The sequence below is a fragment of the Ambystoma mexicanum genome, chromosome 5q (genome assembly GCF_040938575.1).
Source record: "Ambystoma mexicanum isolate Mex_15411 chromosome 5q, UKY_AmexF1_1, whole genome shotgun sequence".
In the NCBI taxonomy this organism is placed as follows: Eukaryota; Metazoa; Chordata; class Amphibia; order Caudata; family Ambystomatidae; genus Ambystoma; species Ambystoma mexicanum.
Window position 1 is genome coordinate 766,427,265 of NC_090933.1, and position 20,829 is coordinate 766,448,093.

Genomic DNA, 20,829 nt, shown 5'->3' on the forward strand with positions numbered 1-20,829 from the left:
CACAATGAGTGGGTTATTGATACAAGAGGGGAAATGTATGAGCACCTGGCCCGAAGAAGGAACAAATAACAGAAGTTTTGAGTCATATGTACCCTTATTTCACGGCAAAATATATGGCGGAGAAGTTAAGGAATTCAAAGGGCATCCTTTAGTTCTGGATAATGGCAGAGGATTTGGAAAATGTCCACGAGGACCCCAAAAGAGGACAAGTAGTCATACAAGTGCCTTGCATCATCCCTGCTACTCCTAGTGCCACAGCGGCATCCTTTGTGCAACCCAAAACACCCGAAACACCTGCAACCCTCACAACCCTGCCGCCACGATAGGGGTGTTACCCCGTGCAAGCAGCTGCAGGGTATACAAACCCTGAGTATGTGCCCCATGCAATTCCATGACATTAAGCACCCGCAATTTATGAAAATTGCAGCAGCCGTAGCAGTAAGTGCTGCGCGCAACCCATTAGTGAAAGAAACAGAAAATAGGGCACAAAGGGATTTAAAAATGGCATTCCGAAGGAAATAAGCAGAGCTAACATGAGTAACGCAGGAGAGGGGAGGAGGGGGAAGAGCCCTGATAAATACAGAACAGTGGAGAGCAGACAATATTTTATTTAGAATTGACAGCACTGCGATTAGAGATTTACATATTGAAACAAGGGATGATGGTGGCAATGATGAAGCACATAGGGGAGGTCGATCGTGAACAGATCATTTTTCTTACAAATCCATCTCATGAGATGCTGATGCAGGAGTAGTGGAGGAGGAGGAAGAGTGGGGGACAGATGATGAGCAGGGAGAAGAGGTGCCGCCTAGAGTGACGCCAAAAGTAGAGAGTTTGTGGGGCCCAAGATTAAGGTCTTGACCAGGCCATATAGCAGTGGTAAAAGGGAAGCAAGGGGAGAAGAAGTTAACAGTGAAGTGTTTGCTACATAAAGGCCCTGGCAAAGCACAGTATGTGCCCTGGCCATACATGGATAGAAACAATTTGATTAAGGCACTGCGCTTGCTCGCCACAGGAGCAAGCAAGTGGATCTATGCAGGCTTGTTAGCTGCAGTATTGGGGGATCAAGCAGATGACATTTGGAAGAAAGCTGGATATCCAGGGGTAAAATGGGTGATGTCAATCATGATGGGTCACACATTTACGATTGTCAGGCTAGAATGTGGGCTGCATTGAGAGCTGCATAACCTGACACACTGGACATGCATTCAATAATGGCGCACACTATGAAGGAGGATGAAGATCCAGCGCAGTACATATTACAGATTCAGGAGAGGTGAAAAGCTGAGACGGGGGAATCATGGAATAAGACACTAGCCATCTTTTATCACATGTTAATGAAGGGACTCCCAGAGGTAGTGCAGAAGGATTTGGATGAGATAGTAGAGGTAGAAACAAAGGGATGGGCAGAGATTCAGGGGATTATAGTGCATGATTGTAAAAAGCAGCAGGAGAAGGAAAAACGAGTATCGGATAACGCACAGAAGGCTAAGGCGAGGTTAGTGCAAAAGAAATTGGTGAAATAGAGTATAGAAGGAGTGGTGATTGTGGGATTACCCAAACAGCAGGTGGAACAAAGGACAGCTCCACTAGAAGTGAGAATGGCACCGAAATGGGCAGAAGGGGGGTACCAGTAGTATCCGGACAGCTGAGGGTATCTGGGAGGGTACCAGGGTGCTTATCAGGGGGGTTACCCAGGAGGATATCTGCAGGGGAAAGTAGGATTTCAAGGGGGCTAGGGAGGTATAGGAGCATTTGGCGGGATGAGGCCAGGATTCAATGGGTCAGAACCGTGTTGATTTTGCACGAGAATGCAGGAGCAGACAAGCTTATGCATATAATATCGGACCATATCCTCTTGCACCGGCAGCACCAGTTGCAGATCAACAGCTGTGTGGGTCGATGCCCCCAAGCGTCCCATATAGTGCAATGCCCACGCAAGCACCCTAGAAAAAACAACAGCCCCAGTATCAATATCAAGCACCCGTACCACAGCAAATGCCACCTCCAGTGCCCAATAATGGAGCAGTGTATGGGCAGCAACAGACACAACAGCCAGCCCCACAAGTGTGGGACACAAATGCTTTGCCTCACAGCACAGAGACATCGTACAGAGGGGCAGGCAAGTGTGGTGGGCAGTAACCCTTTCGTATTTCCAAGGTCAAGTACATATCCCAAATAGGACAGCCCACGGAGAGCCCTTATGTGCCCAGTCCTGTCAGTCTCTGCTGACCCAGAAGAGGAACCCCTGGTAGGTGTGGAGATAGGCAACAATTCATTCATTGTTATGGTTGACACAGGTGCAACAAAATCATGTATAAAGGAAGGGCACCTCCCCTTATCAGGGTAAAGCAATACATTTGGTTCCATTGACAGAAGGCTACCCATCAAGGTAGGTAACCAAGAGGTATTAGCTCAACTATTCTTTTCAAAGGTGATGCTGGTAAATTTGTTGGGAAATGATCATTTTCAGAGGCAGGGATAGTGTACTCCACACCAGGAATTTGTTGCACTAAGGTCTTGGTCATAACAAGAGCATTGCTCAGTGATGGCACTGCTAGCGGAGTAAGTGTGCACCCAGATGTGTTTATCTATGGAGTGACAGCATTGTTGAGTGGGGTGCCAAGCATTCAAAGCAAGCCATAGAGAATGCTGTCAGAATTTTTGTTCAGACCAGCAGTTCCCTAAGACCATGTCCCAGGTACTATTATCACATTAGAATTTGGGTGGGAGGGCTGATTGCAGATTACAAAATAGTGCTCATAGGGACTGATGAAGAGGGCGGTGAATGGCGAACAGTTTTGTGTATTGACCCTGCTCAACCATTGAGTGGGGTGTTCGACGGGCAGTTGTTCAAAGATGCTGAAAATGATGGTGAAATGATCTTGGAGGTGTGCATTCCTTGTCAAATAATGATTCAGCATAGGAATACCCCATGTCCTGTACTTATTGCTAAAAGCATGTCTTCACATTTACAAGATGACCCGTTACAGGTCCCAAACACTTTATGGATGGACAACCCTCATAAAGTAGGGCTCTTAAAGAGCATAGGAGCAGTGGGTATTAAATTGAAGCAAGGAGCAGTGTTACCCAGAGTGCAACAGTATCCATTGTCAAGTGAAGCAGATGAAGGTATACATGAGACAATTGTCGGGCTGTAGTGACAGGGCAGTATAGTGCCCCCAAAGTCATTGTGTAATACAGTGATATATCCTGTCAAAAAAGCAAAGGGGTCAAGTTGGAGGCTCAAACAGGATTTATGCCCATTGAATAGCATAGTGGAAGCAGAGTTCCCACTTGTACTGAATCCAGCTACAATTCTTTGCAACATACCAAAAGAGGCAACACATTTTACTGTCATAGATTTGAAAAATGCATTCTTTTCTATCCAATTACAACCTGATTCTCATAATCTTACTGCGGTTATCTTTGCGGGCAGAGATTTCAACACACCAGACACAGGCGTACTGTAAGTCCCAGAGTATTTTTAACAGAGTATTACACATGGATATGGGAAATATACATGTACCGAACACCATCATTCAGTACGTAGAAAATCTTCTAGTAAATAGCACCACAGAAGAGATTTGCAGAGCAGATTCTATTACACTTTTGACATTGTTTGAAGACAAAGGATACAAAGTAGACAAGGAGAAAATGCAATATTTTCATAAAAAGGTTGTGTATTTGGGCCAAATAATATCATCAGCAGGGAAAAGAGTAACTTTGGAAAGAGCTGCTGCCGTGCAGAATACACCACAGCCACTAGAGTTAAAGAGATGCAACAATTCCTGGGTTTGTGTAACTACTGTAGAGCTTGGATTTTTGACTGTTCTAGTTAAACAAAAACTCCCCTGCAGCGACTCGCAAAGAAGCACAGAAGAGGAATGGGTTGCTGACATGAACAGTCGAAATGGTCACGTGTTTCGCAGAATTGAAAAATGCTGTAAGTAATGATCCAATACTGGCAACCCGTGATTACACAAAATAATTGCATTTATTCTCACATTCTAATGGACAAGTAATGACTGCCGTAGTGGCTCAACAAACTTCCCTGGGGCACAAGCCCTTAGCATATTACAGCGGTAGTTTAGATGAAGTAATGCAGGGCCAATTTCCCCGTGAACAGGCTTTGGCTTCTGCAGCCTTTGCTATTGAGAAAAGCTCACCATCACTATGGGGTGCTCAGTTACATCATATGTAGAGCATGCTGTGTTCACAATACTGGAACGATCAAAACCACATTAACCACACAGAGGGCTTCCACGTATAAAGACATTTTGTGCAGCCCATCCATTCACATTGTAAGATGCCACACAGTGATCCCTACTATGTTCATTGCTGTACCTGTTGAGGAAGGAGAGGAGGTACATGATTGTGTCACTTATGAAGATCCCGAAGATGATTTGTTGTGGGCACGAGAGGGCGCACCAGAAGGAGGGTGAGGTCTTTTTCAATGATGGCTCATCGACGATAGATCAGTAGACTGGTCAGAGACACACGGGCGTGGCAGTAGTGAGCCTCGTAGATGGGGAATATGAGGTTGTTGTTCAGAAAATATTACTAACACAATATTCTGCATAGTCAGCAGACCTCATTGCTTAATTGAAATGGTGGAGACATCTCAGGGAAACTTGGTGACCATTTACCCTGATTCGCCGTATGTCACCACCACTGTACATTCAGGGTTGTCCAGATTGAAAAGGAGGGGGTTTTGTTGGTCTGCCTGCACACCTGTGCATCATGTGGCCTTATTGGAAAGAATGATTTATGCATTGTCCCACCTCTCCTTAGTAGCAGTGGTTAAATACTTGCAGTCCTAAACGGACCTGATTTGGAGACAAAATATTACAGGTAAATTGGCAATGCCACAGTTTCGTATGAGCAACTGCACTACCCGGCGCATGTTTCGAAAGATCACATTGCTGCAGATATTTCAGAGAACTGCTTTTTCCCCTATTTGTAAGAAATTCCTCAACATGTTTGTGGCAAACTGCACAGCATGCCATCTCAACAACACTGGACCATACACTCAAGACTTTGTGTGGCAGATTTCTCTGTCCCACTGTTCCATTCCCGGAACTTCACATTGACTTTGCAGATATGTCTAACAAATGTAGTACTTACCAATGCCTATGCAGAATATTGTTGTAGTAGTATGTCCGTTCTCCTGTTGGGTTGAGACTGGTCCCTGTGCACACACAGATGCAATATATGCAGCAATATTTCTAGTACGAAAGGTATTTCCTCATTGGGGGGTGTGTGAGGTCCTGAAATCTGATAATAGAATTCACTTTTTTAACGATGTATTTATAGAGATTGCATCTCTATTAGGAATTTGGAACAAGTTGTGCTCCTTATACCACCCTTAAGCCAACAGGATTGAAGAAAAGATTAACTTACTTTTGAAGAGCATACTAAGTTATGTGTACCATTAGGGAGCAACTGGGTGCAATGTCTCCCTCTGGCTCTGTTCAGCCAGAGAACGCAGCCCAGCTGTTACGCTCACCTGGTCTCCACAGGGGTGCCGAACGGGACTGGCAGGTCTGCTGTTAGATGACTCACATGTCTTCTTTGTATCTGTGCTCTCACGATGGTGCACCTAAAGGGTTAAATGAAGCATTACCCAACTGTGAGGTGGAAGACCCACACCCGCCTCCCGTGGTCTTCTGAAAGCCCCTCTGCTATGTCTCACCTTTGCTTTAGGGATGGCAGGCTCTCCGTCCTGCAGCTGTGTGCAGGGGCGCGTAGAGTTCTAGGATCCAGTTACTTCACTGATCCTGTTGAGTCTCAGACAATGTTAACTCAATGAGTAAGTCTTTACCATTAAAATGGTTAGCCAAAGAGTTCAAATTGTTCAGGTTCTCCCTTTGTTGTCTTTACTTTGTAGGCTTCTTACTGATGCGAAAGTTCGTAGAACGCAGAGTTGTTTTCCCCAGAAAAAGGTAAGTTTGCACTAGCGTTCTGTGATAAGTCTGTATATGTGCTATGACTCTTCTGTGCGACTGACCTGCTGCTCTCTTATTTTGTAGGTGCTGTAGGACCGCGTGACGAAGATCAGTGGATCGCTAGTAGGAGCGGCCTTCAGGTGAGTATGTCGCTGAGTTAACTGTTTTCAAATGGTGTTTTTCCCAATTTGCGCTAACCTGATGTTTCCTCTTTTCATCCGACAGGTGCAGCGACTCAGGTGTGGTGGGCGAACGGTGAGCGGTTGCGGGATGGAGGTTTGTTGGTTCGCTGGGAAGAACAGCTCTCAGGTAGGTACGAGAGAAGCGCTGGGTAGCGATGTGGATCCTTGGTTAGCGTGGCTAACCTGATGCCTTTTCTTCCTTTGCAGGTTGCTCGCGAAGGAACTGGACTGGCGTTGTAGCTGACTGGCCTGAAGGTAACAGACACAGTGAGCGTTACGCTGCAGGAGTGCAGAATAACGCAAAGCGTGTTCTGCTCTAAAGGCATGGTTTATATAGCTTCAGAAAAGTAGTTCCCGGGTAAAGTAGTTCCAGCAACCACACCCAAGTAAATAGTTCCCTAGGCAAGTAGTCCCTTCAGCCTGCCTCAGATTGGCCCACACATGCTTTACCTTGTTTGAAACTTGCCATGTTGGTAATGGCAGCATGAGCCTGGCGCCAACGGCGCCAGGACCAAGTCCAGGAGGCCCTTGAGAGAGTATTTGGGGCCTTAAAGTCCCTCATGGAAGTCGAAGTCCTGGACAGGTTGGTCTGCACCTGATGTGTGGGGAAATGGACCATGACACTAGCAAAGACCACCACTTGTCCCCTCACAAGATAGTGACGGGGGAAGGATGCACACACCTCTTACTCCCACACCCATGGCATCAAATTCTCACATGGCAACAGGAGTATTGGGGAGGAGTTTCATGGGTATTTGCGTTAATTAAACAAATGCATGAAAGTGCTCTCTTGACAGATTGCTTCTAGAAGAGAAGATGCAGCCGTAACATCGGTGACCGATGAACTGAACTTGTTGCTGCTACAGTTATTTCGAAGTGAAAAGATATACGTTCGTAACTTTGTCTGCTGCTGGAACCAGTAAAGGTTCCAGGGCCTGTTCACTGTGGTGTTTGTGACACCATTTGATGTTAAGGTGAAGGGGTTGCAGTATTGCGTTCACCTATACGATGTTTGGAAGCAGATCTAAGTATTGACCCAGAAAAAGCTGCAGATTGCTTTATGTTCCTGATTTCCCTATTAAAGTTTGAACTGACCTAAGTATTAACCCACTATGAGATGCATCGTACAGTAAATTCCTTATTGTCAGAAACCTGAAGGTGTCTCACCCACTGGTCCGGGGAGATCTGTCATCCAGGTGGCCAGGATACAGCCATCGCTATTGGATCCGGTTCCTGGGGTGAATCAATGGGGGCGGATCACCTGGATGGGGGTCTTCGGGGAGTGGAAGTGGGACACTGATGGGTGAGACGCGGTACCCCCTTCCTTTTAACTCCTTTTCCACATCCTACCCCATAAGATATTTAGAAGCTTTACCCCTTCCCCTTTCCGACACAAAAACGTTCTTACATCGTGAAAGACACGGACTAACAGCAAAGCCGTTTACCTGACATGTCTCAACACAAGGGTCAGGCAGAGTCAGGCAATTGACAATAACTACACACATCTGATGGGCCTTTCGCTTTGCCACAGGGATAAAAGGAAGAGCACGAGAGCACACTTTGAGCAAGGACAAACACACAGGAAAGCAGCTATTCCAGGACGGCAGTTCAAACAGAGAAGAAAGGCGGCAAGACCGGTAAGGACAAGGAGGGAAGTCCCCTTGACCTTTTCGACCCAAACCCGAGAAACCTCCATGAAAGCAAACATAAGACCGGGAACGACAGCTGATGTGTGGTGTAACAGATGTAAACGGTGCACAGGACCCTGACCGCACTAATAACCAAGGCGGGGAGATGCGCTTGCTACCGTGGTATCGTCCTTGACTCCAGAGACAAGAAATGACTAGGAGTTTGGCAACATGTTATGAACAAAGAACTTGTGTGCTAATGAACTTTTAAAACCCAGGGATAGACCAGCTGCAGAGTGGTCCGGCACCACGTGGGCGTCCATTCGAAAGACTCTGGATGGTCCCCTTTTCTTGTAAAAATTATAGTACCATTAGGTCATAGCTAGGGCTGACATAAAGAGTTAAGGTGGTCATACAAAGATCGATCCAAAATCCCTTGTACAATCGAAAGTCCTTAACCGATTACCAAAGTTTTGACATTGTGAAACAGGCATGTGTACCCAGCTGAGGGAAACGCTGTACGAATGGTAAATGTGTGAAGCCTGACTGGGGGCTTAAGAGAAAGCCTGACGGGGCTAGAAAAGCTAAGGGAAGTGAATCCTGCAAGATATTACAAATAAGTGAACTGTGTGAAACTGGCAAATGTGAACACGACTGAGGGAGACCAACATTGCAAAAAGCATTGGAACCCGGTTGAGGGGGATCCACAGGTGAAAGGAAATCACCCGACGGGAAGATTACTGAAAGAAACATTTTGTTTGTTGTTTATAGCACATCAGGCCCTCTGAGGCAAGAGACTTGGTGTTATAGAGACTTGGCAACAGAAGGCCCTGATATTTTGGAAACGAACTGTAAGCTTGTGCTGGAGAAGCCCAGGAGTGTGCCGTGCTCGAGTCCTGCCTTGTCCCATGCTAAAAACGTGGGGAAGGCCGACCCCACCATAATACTATCCTGACATCATTTTGTGAACACCTCTTTCTTTTCTTGTGAACATTATCCCACACTATTTTGTAACTTAGCGGTGAGCATTGGCAATAGGTTTTTTAACATAGGCACTTTTTATTTGACAAGACACCACTAGGACTGCCTTATTATTATTTGATGGTTGTAGCTTGCTCCCATCTTAGATTTAGGTTTAGCTTAGGTGTTTTTCTCACCCAATTATACAGTTTAATAAACATCCTTGAACTGTGATCACTTGTGTCTGTCTTTACTGACACCATTAGTTCCTTACATTATTGACGTGTTACTGTACACCGCGTTTCCTTTCTGACCCAGTTGTTCATTGAGATGAAAGTGCATAAGTTATCACAATCCTTTTTTGATAATATTGCTGATTCTAGTACCGTTTCTATAATGATGAATTTGCAGTTGTTTGCATGGATGCCTGTTTTATTTCTCCCGACTCAGGTGCAACACCACAGATGCTGTGTAATATATATGATATGTTGTATATGTTGTTTTTTTCCTTTCAGGTTCTATATTGTGTCTATGTGGTTATTTTATATGGTGCAGGCATATAAAGGGGGGAATAAGGGGATTATGGAATGTCATTGAGAATCAACACAAACTAGTTGGGACAGTGAGGAGGAGATAGAGTACAATCATTATAAGGGCATTATATTTGACACTGGCCGATGTGCACCACCCTGAATTGGACAACATGTGATATAATCACATGCACGATGCTGGGTGGAAGAGGTCAAATGTTGATACCTCATGCGACACACGCACCCAAGATGTTTATACCCCAAAAAATACTGTCTCTTAAAGGAGTATTTTCCAAGGGCACAGTGTCCAAGCAGTAATTGTGGATAGGGATGATGAAGAGTGTGCCAAGAAGAAAGAACAGGCATGGTGCAAGGTGCGGCCATTGTTAAAGATCGAAGGAAAGTGGTTTTCCAACAATAGATGGGTGGCAGGAGTAGTGAGCTATGCAATGGGTTCCTCCTGCAGTTTCCTGAAGATGTCCTGGCATGTGTGAATAAGAACTGTGGCAAAATATGGGTTAACTTCATGCCAAAATTGACATGGATTGAGCTAAACGAAACAACAGCCAAAGTACAAAGGCCAGCAGAGTACTTTTGTTAGTTTTGAGAAAATGCCACTGTGCCCATAGGAATGAACAGCCACTGCAATAAGACCTTATTCATCCCTGATCAAACTGAGGGCACATCTGCATTAATGGATGCGTACTGGGTCTGTGGACAAGATATTTCTTTTTATTGTACTTGGTTCACAAATTGATTTTACAAGGTTGCAAAACATTTTCAAAAAACATATATCTATAACAATTAAAATATCACATTAACATCATAATATAAAGCAAAATACAAAAGGATAACAATAATACAATTGTCCCTAGTCCATAACAAGACTTCTTTTAAAATTCTCATCACATTAATTTTCAACAAGACCGGTGGACCATTCAACAACATATACCAAATTGAATCCTCTGAGTTTACCCGAAATTCTGTAAGAACATTTCCCAGTTGTTTATCTTTATTTGTTTTTAAATTAATACACTCTAATGTAATGTGTTTCAATGTTTCTGCTGAATTGTCTATACCAAAGTAGCAATGCCTATTATTTCTAGAAATATTTTCGCTCAAACCCATAATTTCATTCGTTTGGAGAACGTTGAACCTAATCTTCATAAAACACTTCCTCCAACGTGAATCTGGGAATTTTCTCAAAAACTTGGGTAACACTTCTAAAGCTTTCCCATCTAACTGCATATAGTGGGGAAGGGAATACGATTTAGACATTTCCATAGTGTTGATCCAGTCTGATAGCCATAATTTTTGTTTTGCCTCTAGAGGATTTATAACTAATTGATCAATAGTCCTGTCCAACTTTAGCAGGATTTTCACACAAGAGTTTTCCCACCTAGTAAGAGTCCTTATTTTGTTTTCCTTCGAGGCCTGCTGCATAAAATAATAGAGGGACCGTTCTTTAGCAATTATGATTTTTCTTAGACAAGCTCAATTCTTCCACACAACCAATGCCGCTAAGGACAAAGTACCAAGCTGAAAGCGGATCAGAGCAATAGGTGTGCCAGATGGTAAGATGTGTTTCCATTAAAGTCTCTCTAAGGTTGCAGGTTGAGGAATACCTACTAAAGTGCAACATTGTCGGAGCATAGTGGAGGTATTTCCACGTACAGCGCCTACAGTATCTTAGTTAAGTCTGAAACATATTACATACTCACATATAGCAACACAGAAAGAGCAACACATATATTAATGGTGTGGTTGCAGAGGTCATACATAAGGCAGTATTATAGGCCCAGTATTTAGTTGATGTATTGTAGTGACGTAGGATAGCTTGATGTGTGGGAAGGATTGAAATAAGCAGAAGATGAAGTCAGCAAGTTAGTGTGGTAGAAGCGAGGTTGGTGCATTAACTTGGCAGAAGTGTCGCCATTTTGATGTTAAGGCCTAGAACACAATGAACAGTAGAGACCACAGGCTTTGTTGTAGTTCAGCTCCAAAAACAAATCCACTGTCCAGTTCCTCAGGAGAGAAGCTGAGGTCAGAGGCAACCATGGTGCCCAGATAAGCACTATTTGTATCCAGCTGCGGGGCCTGAATGTGGTGGGAACTAAATGTTAGTTATTAGAAGAGCAGGAAGGGACACCCGCTTAGAAGGACAAATTCATGAGAATAGGACACGAGGCTCTGTGATGCCAATGGGCCAGGTGAAGATTTAGAACACTTCTGCTCTTACATTGGGGCGGACACCCCCATATGAATTACATCTAGGCACACAACTTAAGCAAACAAATCCTCGAAATTTAGACTCTAGAAAGGTGCCCTAGTCACATCATCATTAGGCACATGGGGTTGGGAGAAGATAAGGGTGGAGCCGTCTCTGGAACTTCTTGTGATTTGGGACAGAAGGAGTGGTGGTGATGCCAATAAATGTAGTACAAGGTTGGGCGTGCAGCTCGTGAGTGCTTTATCCTCTGGGTTAATGAGGAAGCCTGTTATCTCATCAAAAGCAGGGTTGGCCTCAGCAAGTTACTTTGATCGCATCTGGAACAGGAGGGTGCACATCATGTCATGTTCCCAAATTTACGAATCTAGTCATAAGAACCAACCGGTGTCCAGTCATTTCGTCGAAAATAAAAGATCGAATGATCATTTGGTCGAATACCAATTGGTCGAAAAAAAAAAGGTCGAATTTTTTTATTTATTTATTTATATATTTTTTTCGTTTCGGTTGGTAAAAAAAAATAATAATAAAGAAAAAGGGGGGCTGGGGGGAACCCCCCCATAAAAAAAAACGACAATTTTTTCGACCATTTGGCATTCGACCAAATGGCATTCGATCATTTGGTTTTCGACCAAATGACTGGTAACCGAACCAACTAATGATGTACCTGGGTTTGACAGTGAAGATGTAGAGGGCCACATGTCTAGGGCAGGGTGGGTAGCATAGATGTGGCCAATCAGTCAAGGGACTATGGGGAGGATTAGCATGTTCTATGGGTGGTAGCCAATGAGGGCGGTGGGATTATGTTGTCCTAATTATTATGCATAGTATTGTTAATTTGTGGAAAGTTCTGCTATATAAGCTGCAACCCTTTGGGAAAAGTGGTGCTCTGTGTCAGTTTGGTTCATCTGGACCGCCTGATACCCTTTTTTCATGTAATAAATCTTGTTTTCCCTTGCAAAGAGCTGCAGTGATTATTTTGTCATTTGGATAATTTTTATTCGCCAGTTTTTGGGCTGCCATCCTTTCATGACACTGCAAAGATCCCACTTCACTAAGGTTTCCAAACTGCTTCCTGAAAAGTAAATTGAATAATGAAGTAAACCTTGGTTTTACTTAATATTCAGAACACGGACTAGGCCATGATATGTGTTATTTAAATGCAGAAAATAAGTGTACTCTTTGCTTGACAATGTAGATATCACCCTACAAGCCCGTATCAAAAATGGCAGAAAGCAGGTGGCTATCAAACATTTTCTTCTGACCTGTGTGTTTATATCTAAAAAGTGAAATAGCTCATACGACTGTTTACAGTTATCCCAAGTAGTCCGATATTAGGGGCAAAATAATCAGCTAGTCCTGGTGTCTAGGTTTGTTTCATATTGCATTCTGATACTTGTAGGCCTGGATGTATAATGTAAAAAACTACGAGTACCATAAAATAAGTCAAAATGATATGCAAAAAGAAGATATAACTGCAGAATATGACGTGTACACTTTTTTGCGAGTTATTTCATCACCATCTGCTTCTTTCTAATGATGTTAGGTTAAAAAAGTGGGCAATGGTTTGTTGGCAGTAATGCCTTCTGTCAGCTTTTGGATTGCATACTCTAGATCAGATGTGTTATGCTACTTCACATGCAGAAGGGTGTTGTGCAGCACGCACGGTCTTAGTAAGGCGTTTCCAGCATATATGGTGGTATCTAGAAATGTGCGACATTACCAAATTGGAGTACTTAATGAGACGTTAAGCTGATGCTGGTGGACAGTGGGTCAGTGTGATCATTTGGTACATTCTTTGAAGATTTCCTCTCAGGGCCACAAAACCTAGTACCTGGCTCCAACTTGTCCTTATGGCTCTCACAACTTACTTCTTTGTTTTAGAAAATATTCCATTTGTTTTTACAAGGCCATTATTTTGCTGGCTTTGGTCATTTCTGACTGCTAGAGGAAAGCCAGAATCCTTGCTCTGGCTCCTCTGTGTATAACCGAACAGAACATATGAACTAGTTCTCCCAGTATGATAATAACTAGTAAAATACAGTGCTGATTTATGAATGGTTTATGAAAGGAAATGGGACAAACGTCTTGTTATCAAGTACAATAAGTTGATATGAAGCCCATATTGTTTGATTTACATGCATTCTGCTCCTTTCCTTTTATAGGTGGTGCAGGCGATGCACAGACAAATCCAACAGAGCAAGCAACGGCAGCCCAGGATGAAGCAGCAAAACAAAACAGCTAAAAATCTACACTGACCTACATCAACAGCAGATACTAGCTTCAGAATGCAAGGTCACGCTGAACTGAATGTGAATTCGACCATCAGACATAAAAAGAGAATGGCTGGATTAGATGGCCACAGCCTGAGCAGTGAAACACTAAAAATAGTAGCACAGACTGTGTTTAGGGCCAGCATGTCACCTACATTTGTCATTAGCAATGGGTGAAGAGTTGCCAATGGTATCTTGGTTCATTGTGCTCAGTTGGATCTGGTAACCCAGCCACTGGCTGAAGTGCTTCTAGAGAGTAGGACGAGCCAATAGGAGTAGTGGGTCTTGGCAGTATCAGAGAATTTGGATTCTGTTCGGCGGTGGATGTAGGCTCAGAGATCGCTGGGCCTTGCACTCTTCATGGCCAAAGCAACCGCCACTGGATACAGGAACTGCAGACAACGGCAAATTGAATTGAGGCATTGTTTGTCCGGCTCTGCCTCTATGTTTACATTGTTTTGTATTGTGTTGTTTTGATACTCTGCGCTGCCTGTTAACTCTAAAATTCATTGCCATGGTTTCTTGGATATTCTTACCACTAGTTGTAAAGGGCGGTTACAGTGGGTTTGCCTGAACCTCCCACTAGCCATCAGTCCATTCGCTATTTATGCATGTGATGCTTCAGTTTAGTTTATTACTATAAGTGCTCACCGCTGACTGTTCTTCGTTACGTTTTTTCTGCCGCTTGCTCGTCACTCTTGGCGATTGTGCCTGAATAATATAGTTGCCTGCTTCTCCCCTTTCATACCATTGGTCATACACTCTACTATATCATTTTTATCTGACATTCTATTTGTAAAATAAAGATGAAGGACCATTTTATCAGTGGACATTTTGACATGTTCCCTGAGTTCGGGGACAGTTTTCGGAATTAAGTTTCCCCTGCCAATAACAAAACAAAATACACCGATTTGTATATAATATAAGCAAACACGATATAGGTTAATCTTTGACACAATGCTGGGGATTTCCCACTAGTATTGAGTGTTAGGTATTCAGGAATTCGATTTGCCATCTGTAATTATATTTACAAAATATGTTTTTTGTTGAAATTGAGTTGTGAATGATTTGGCATTGAACCACAGAGACCAGTGATCGTTTTGAATTAAAACAACACAAATATATTGTGAACAAGAGTTTCACTCTAATATTTTCTTGAAAATGTTTTATTACAGTTTTTAATGTTTGTACTATTTTAATACTGCATTGTTGCATTGTTTCCCCCTGCTGTATTAACAATTGCATTATCAGTCAAACGGGCCATTTTTTAGAGCCCTACAGCCATACATTGCTTTTGTGGTGAAAATTGTGGTTGTGATTTTGTGTTTCACTGAATTATCGTCTCAGTTACCAGTGTGAATAAAGAGCAAATCTACCATGTTGCTGTTGTTTCAGAATCTATTTTCAACAAGCGCTGAACCATACACAGGAAATGTGTTTGGGATGTCCATAGGCCATGGAATATTCACTGGCTCCACGGCTATATATTTGGTAACAGCCAGGGGCCCAAATTAATAGGAAAGTGCGTAGCAAGGGGCTTTACTAGTGGTCCCCAGCACGTTACCAATCGGTACAGACTAGAGAGCCAGTGATTATTGGGGTTATTGGGTTTACATCCCAGTGTACTAATAGTAATATATTTGTTTGAAAAAGCAGGTTTCAGGGGGTGTGAAATCTGTTGTTTCAAACAAATACGAAACATGGCCACCGTTGAAACGAAAGTTATCTTCAGAGCAGAGCCCCTCCTCCATTTCCATTGCAGGGCGAGGGTATGGGAGGGGCAGCAAAAGGTAAAGCAACACCTACAGGTAGGTGGGAAGCAGAACATAGGAGGGGAATGAAGGGGAATAAGCGTCAGGGATGCTGGGGAGAGGGAGGGTATTTGAAGGGTGGGTGTGAGTAGCATTGAGCTTGCGCAGAATGCAGGCTTGGATCATGAGATTCAGAGCATGTTTCGAGCATGTGATTGGCTGCCACACGCTGCTTGGGTGCTATTTATGTTTTAAAGGCAAGTATGTTTACCCTATATACATAGGAATGCATAACTGTACAGCAGCCAAGGGGCTAAATGTTGAGCTATCCAGTGGCACATGAAGCTGCTGCCTACTTTACTCGTCAATATATATTTAAAAGGGAAACCAATTTCCTTAGTTTCAGTGGATGAGACAACTGGATTTTAGAATTGATGCCACATATGTGAACATTGTTTTTATGCCTCTAATGTCCACTCGAAGGTATGAAAATAATTAGAGCCATTCCAATAATAATCATAGTAATTTCACATGCTTTATAAAGGTATTTGGCAGGCATTTGCATTATATCCCAAGGTACTAATGCAATTTTCCAGCTATATCCATCAAATAACATTGGAGGACCCCCATTTGCCAAGAATGGCCATTACATTTTCATATCACATGGTAATCATTGCTAATATATACAAGCTGGGGGTGGGGTGTCCAAATGTAATGTAGCTAGTAATATCTGCCGGGTCCTAACAGGTAAGTATGCCAAATCTGGTGCAGATTGGTGGAACGGTGTGGGATTGTATATGGAAAAAACAAGCAGATTGTTTGCTTTATATATATATAGAGATGGCCAGCTGGGCAATTTCCTTTGAAAATGTAAGCACAGCAATGTCAGGTTTCCATTAAGTTCAATGACTGCAGCTGTGTCCGATCCCATTATGCCCAGTTACCAAAATAAGTTACAAATAATTATGACCAATTATTTCAGCCATGCCAAATTCCATTATACCGAAATCACAGAAGGCTTGATTCCATAATGCATAGTTTGCCCAGTACGTCCAGATTCCTTTAGACCCAGCACTGTAGTTTTTGATTCTGATTTACCTAAATATCACAGCATGGGCAGATTCTATTAGGCTCAGTCCGAAAGTAAAATTCAGGTGTTTCCAATTAGCTTAGCACTACCAACTTCCATTATGCCCAGTTAGAATAGCATTACCAGATAGCGCATTGGTCACTTTAGCACTTCCATTGGCCAGAAATCTATGCTGATGTGAAAAAAGTTGTGCTTACTTGTGCCCTTTGCCAAAAGACCAGTTTACAGATGCCCCTCCAGCTCCAATAAAACCTTTACCAATCATTGATGCGCCCTTTGCCCTTATAGACATGGACATAGTTGGCCACTTGAACCATCAACATTAGAGAACCGTAATATATTGGTAATTGTGGATTATGCAACTCAATATCCTGAAGCATTCCCATTATGCAATAATACAACCTAACAAATCCTCAAACACTTGATCAAATTTTTCTTGCAAGTTGGGTTCCCGAAGGAGATTTTAACAGACCAGGGGACTACCTTTATGAGTTCACTAATGGCAGAGGTGAAGGAAATCCAGCATACAAAAACTCTTAGGATTTCCATCTATCACCCACAAACTGATGGGGTAGGGGAATGATTCAATAACACCCTGAAGCATGTCCTAAAGACGTTAGTTGAGGCAGACGGTGAAAACTGGGATATCATGACACCTTGAGCCCTTTTTGCCATCCAGAAAACATCACAATCCTCAACAGGATTTTCTCCATTCAAATTAATATCATGGCAGAGAGCCACGGATGTCCTTGACATGTTATGGAAGACTTGGGAAGAGCGGGAGAAAGCCACCTTGGCCATTTCCCAAACCACCCAACAGTTAAAAGAGCATATGGCTACTGTCAGAATGATAGTTCAAGCTCACATGGTCAAGGCCCAAGAAAATCAAAAGATCTACTATGTTAAGAAAGTTTTGCTTAGGTCATTTTCCATTTGACAAAAGGTTCTCGTTCTCCTTCAATCATCTGACAATAAGCTGTTGTCCAAATAGCATGGACCTTGTGAGGTGATAGAGCAAATAGGCCCATATGATTATCGAGTCTCCCAACCCGATAGAAGAATTAAGATCCATATCTATCAAATAAACCTGCTCAAGGAGTGGAGAGAGAATCTTTTTGTGAACACTACAGTAGTATTGACTAGTTTTTTGACCAGAGATCAGATACAACATCATGATTCCTTCCCACCTATCCCATAATCAGAGAGAATATCTGTTAGAATTACTAGAACAATTTCCTGATGTCTTTAGATATGAGCCAAGAAAAGTAAAATGTATTTTTCACTTCATCCGTACACCCCCAGGAAAATGGTCCATTTAAAACTGTACCAGATCACACAAGCCAGATAAGGAATAGTCATATAGCAAGTAGAGAATATGCTAAGATCTGATATCATTGAACCATCTAAGAGCCCTTGGTCCACTTCGATTGTACTTGTTGCTAAGCCATATCAATCGTGGAGGTTCTGCATTGACTTTAGAAGGGTGAAGGCTGTTTCCAAAACTGACAGTTACCCTATGCCAAGGTTAGATGATCTAATTGTTCCATTGGGAACCGCTGTCGTCCTCTCCATTATTGATCTGACAAAGGGATGCTGGCAAGTTCCCGTTAATCCAGAGGACAAGGAGAAAACAGCTTTCTCCCCGCCCCCACATTGGACTTTTTCAGTTCAAAATATTACCCTTTGGACTACAGGGGCCCGTACCACCTTTCAAAGGTTAATGCACCAAGTCCTCCAAACTTACTCCTCTTTATGCAGGGCTTATATCAATGATATAATCATCCATAGTAGGACATAGGAAGAACACCTACACCACCTATACCTAGTTACCAGAGCTTTGTGAAAAGCCAGGCTCACAGTCAACTGGAAAATATTTCACTTTACACAATCAGCAGTCAAGTATCTTGGATGTTTTGTTGGTAATGGGCTGGTTCAACCCCAACGTGAGAAGGTGAAAGCTGGAAATTCCAGTACCAAGAAGCAAGAAAGATCTAAAAGTCTTTTTGGGTTTAGTGGGGTATTATAGACGATTCATCCCCAGTTATTCTTCCATCTTGTCTTACTTCACTGATAAACCTAGGGACGTACAACCCCTAAAGATAAAGTGGAGAGATGAAGACCAGCTATGTTCTAATAAACTCAAAGAAATTCTGTGCAATGAACCAGTACTGAAGGTTGCAGACTTTAACAAAGAGTTCATTTTACAGACAGACGCTTCACATGTTGGGTTGGAGACTGTCCTTTCACAAGATCATGATGGCATAGAACACCATATTCTTTATATCAGTACTAAACATGCTATGATTGAATTGGAGGCCTTTGCTATTAAGTGGACAGTGTCATACCTTAAATGCTATCTCACTGGCAGGAAATTTAGACTGGTCTCAGATCACTCTCCATTAACATGGATGAGACTCCGCAGGGATACCAATGCAAGTGTCATGCGCTGGTTCTTTGACATGCAGCCCTACTGTTTCAAGGTAGAACACCAAAACCATGAACATTTAGACTTCTTTCCAATTTCCCAATAGGTGCTTAGAGAACCAGCAGCATTAACGGAAGGGAATGTGATGAATTTGATGGTTTCATGGTGGTGACCTCTCCCCATGTGGCCAAGGGACAGCAGCCGCTGCCTGATCCTGACCAGGCTGTGTGAGGGTGGATCACATGGGGGAGACAGCCTCTGGGAGACTATCATGGCACCATCAGATGAGACATGGTATCCCTCTTCTCCTTTTGAGGATACCCAATCCATACCCAATGCCTTAATGGCATCTTGTTATATCTCCCCTCATCCACCTGAGAAGGGTACTTAAGACCTTCTAACAAGATCTGTATCCAAGCAGTCAAAATCTGATTTGTCTTTTAAGACTCATGAAAACACCTTCTCAGACTCTACCCACAAGTCATCCAGAACTGACTTGCCTTTAAAGATCACTAAGAAGGCTTACCCAGACTTTACATGAAAGTCTTCAAGAATGGACTTCCATCCCCATAATTACAAGACTACTGGGAACAGGAGGTTGTTGCGAGCGCATACCTGTGGTTGGGAAATTTAAACAGCAAAAGCAGCTGATTGAAGCATGCTGTTAGCGGGAGGAAGCTGCTCCTCTCAGTATGGACCGAGAGACTGTGGGGCTGGAGAGAGTTCCATGGAGCCAACCGGCTCGAGGACCAGGAGCAGGAAAAGGAAAGCTGACCACGAGAGAGAACACACTGTGGGAACGCCAGAAGCCCACGGAGGGCTCCTGGGCATTTGCAGGTGTTGAGAGACAGTGTTTGCCTTACCGAAGTCTGAAACTAAGCAGAAAAGCCCAGCAGAAACAGCGACTGGCAGAGAAGCCAAGGAACACAGGAGAAACAGAGTACGCCAGCAGGGGCCAGTGAGTCCACGCAAGGGAAGTGGGGACACCGGGGCATATTGACAGCCATGCCAAACCCAAATTATTGTCAATGAAGCACATGGAAGAGAAAGAGTAAATTAGCATTTCTTTAAAAGGGAGGATGGAACAAAAGTAAGAAGCGTTCAAATTTGTGAGTGTATGCAATACACATATAAGAAAAGCCCTGGCACGATAGTATACCAGGCAGATATAATATCAGAGAAAGCAAACATAAGAGAATATCAAGTTTGGAAGTGTGTGCAGAGCCCAAATGAGAAAGACCCTGGCAGGACAGTATACCGGGCACACAAATGCTGCAAGGAAAAAACATATATAAGAAAGCCCTGGCAGGAGAGTATACCAGGCAGTTGCAAGTGTACGCATATAAGAATGTCCTGGCAGGAGAGTATACCGGGCAGTTGCAAGTTACCTTTCCACCTACAACTAAAATTCCACTTTCTCTGCCTTGTTTTGAAATCCCTTCACGGTCTTGCCCCCCCTTATCTCTCCTCCCTTCTCTCCTTCTACTCCCCTTCTCTCTCCCTTCGGTCTGCTGACCACTTCCTGCTCTCTGTACCTCCTTCCCCTTGCGCTTCCTCCCGGTTCCGCTCTTTCCAACTTCTTGCTCCTCTGCATTGGAACTCTCTCACCCTCTCAATCCGCTCTTCCACTACCCTCATCTCATTCAGCACTTGCCTTAAATCCTTCCTCCTCCATTCCCCACCTTGAAGCCCCCCTGCCCTCTCTACTCCTCCCCGTCTTTCCCCTCTTCTAATCCCTCCCCTCCCTTTCCACCTTCCCCTTTTCTATTTTACACTCTCTCTCCCTTCCTTCCACTCTCACTCAATCCTTCCCTG

At 43.4% G+C, this 20,829-nt stretch overlaps 1 protein-coding gene across 3 annotated transcripts in view; it reads left to right on the plus strand.

Annotated features, from left to right (window-relative positions):
* The window catches only part of PKIA (cAMP-dependent protein kinase inhibitor alpha), a 236,247-nt gene extending 221,119 nt beyond the window's left edge, over positions 1–15,128 (plus strand). For all 3 annotated transcript variants that reach the window (XM_069621240.1, XM_069621241.1, XM_069621242.1), the window contains exon 3: positions 13,641–15,128. In XM_069621240.1, coding sequence (XP_069477341.1) covers positions 13,641–13,720 — 80 coding nt within the window. In that variant the 3' untranslated portion in view covers positions 13,721–15,128. The remainder of the gene's footprint in view (positions 1–13,640) is intronic.
* Positions 15,129–20,829: the final 5,701 nt, after the last annotated feature.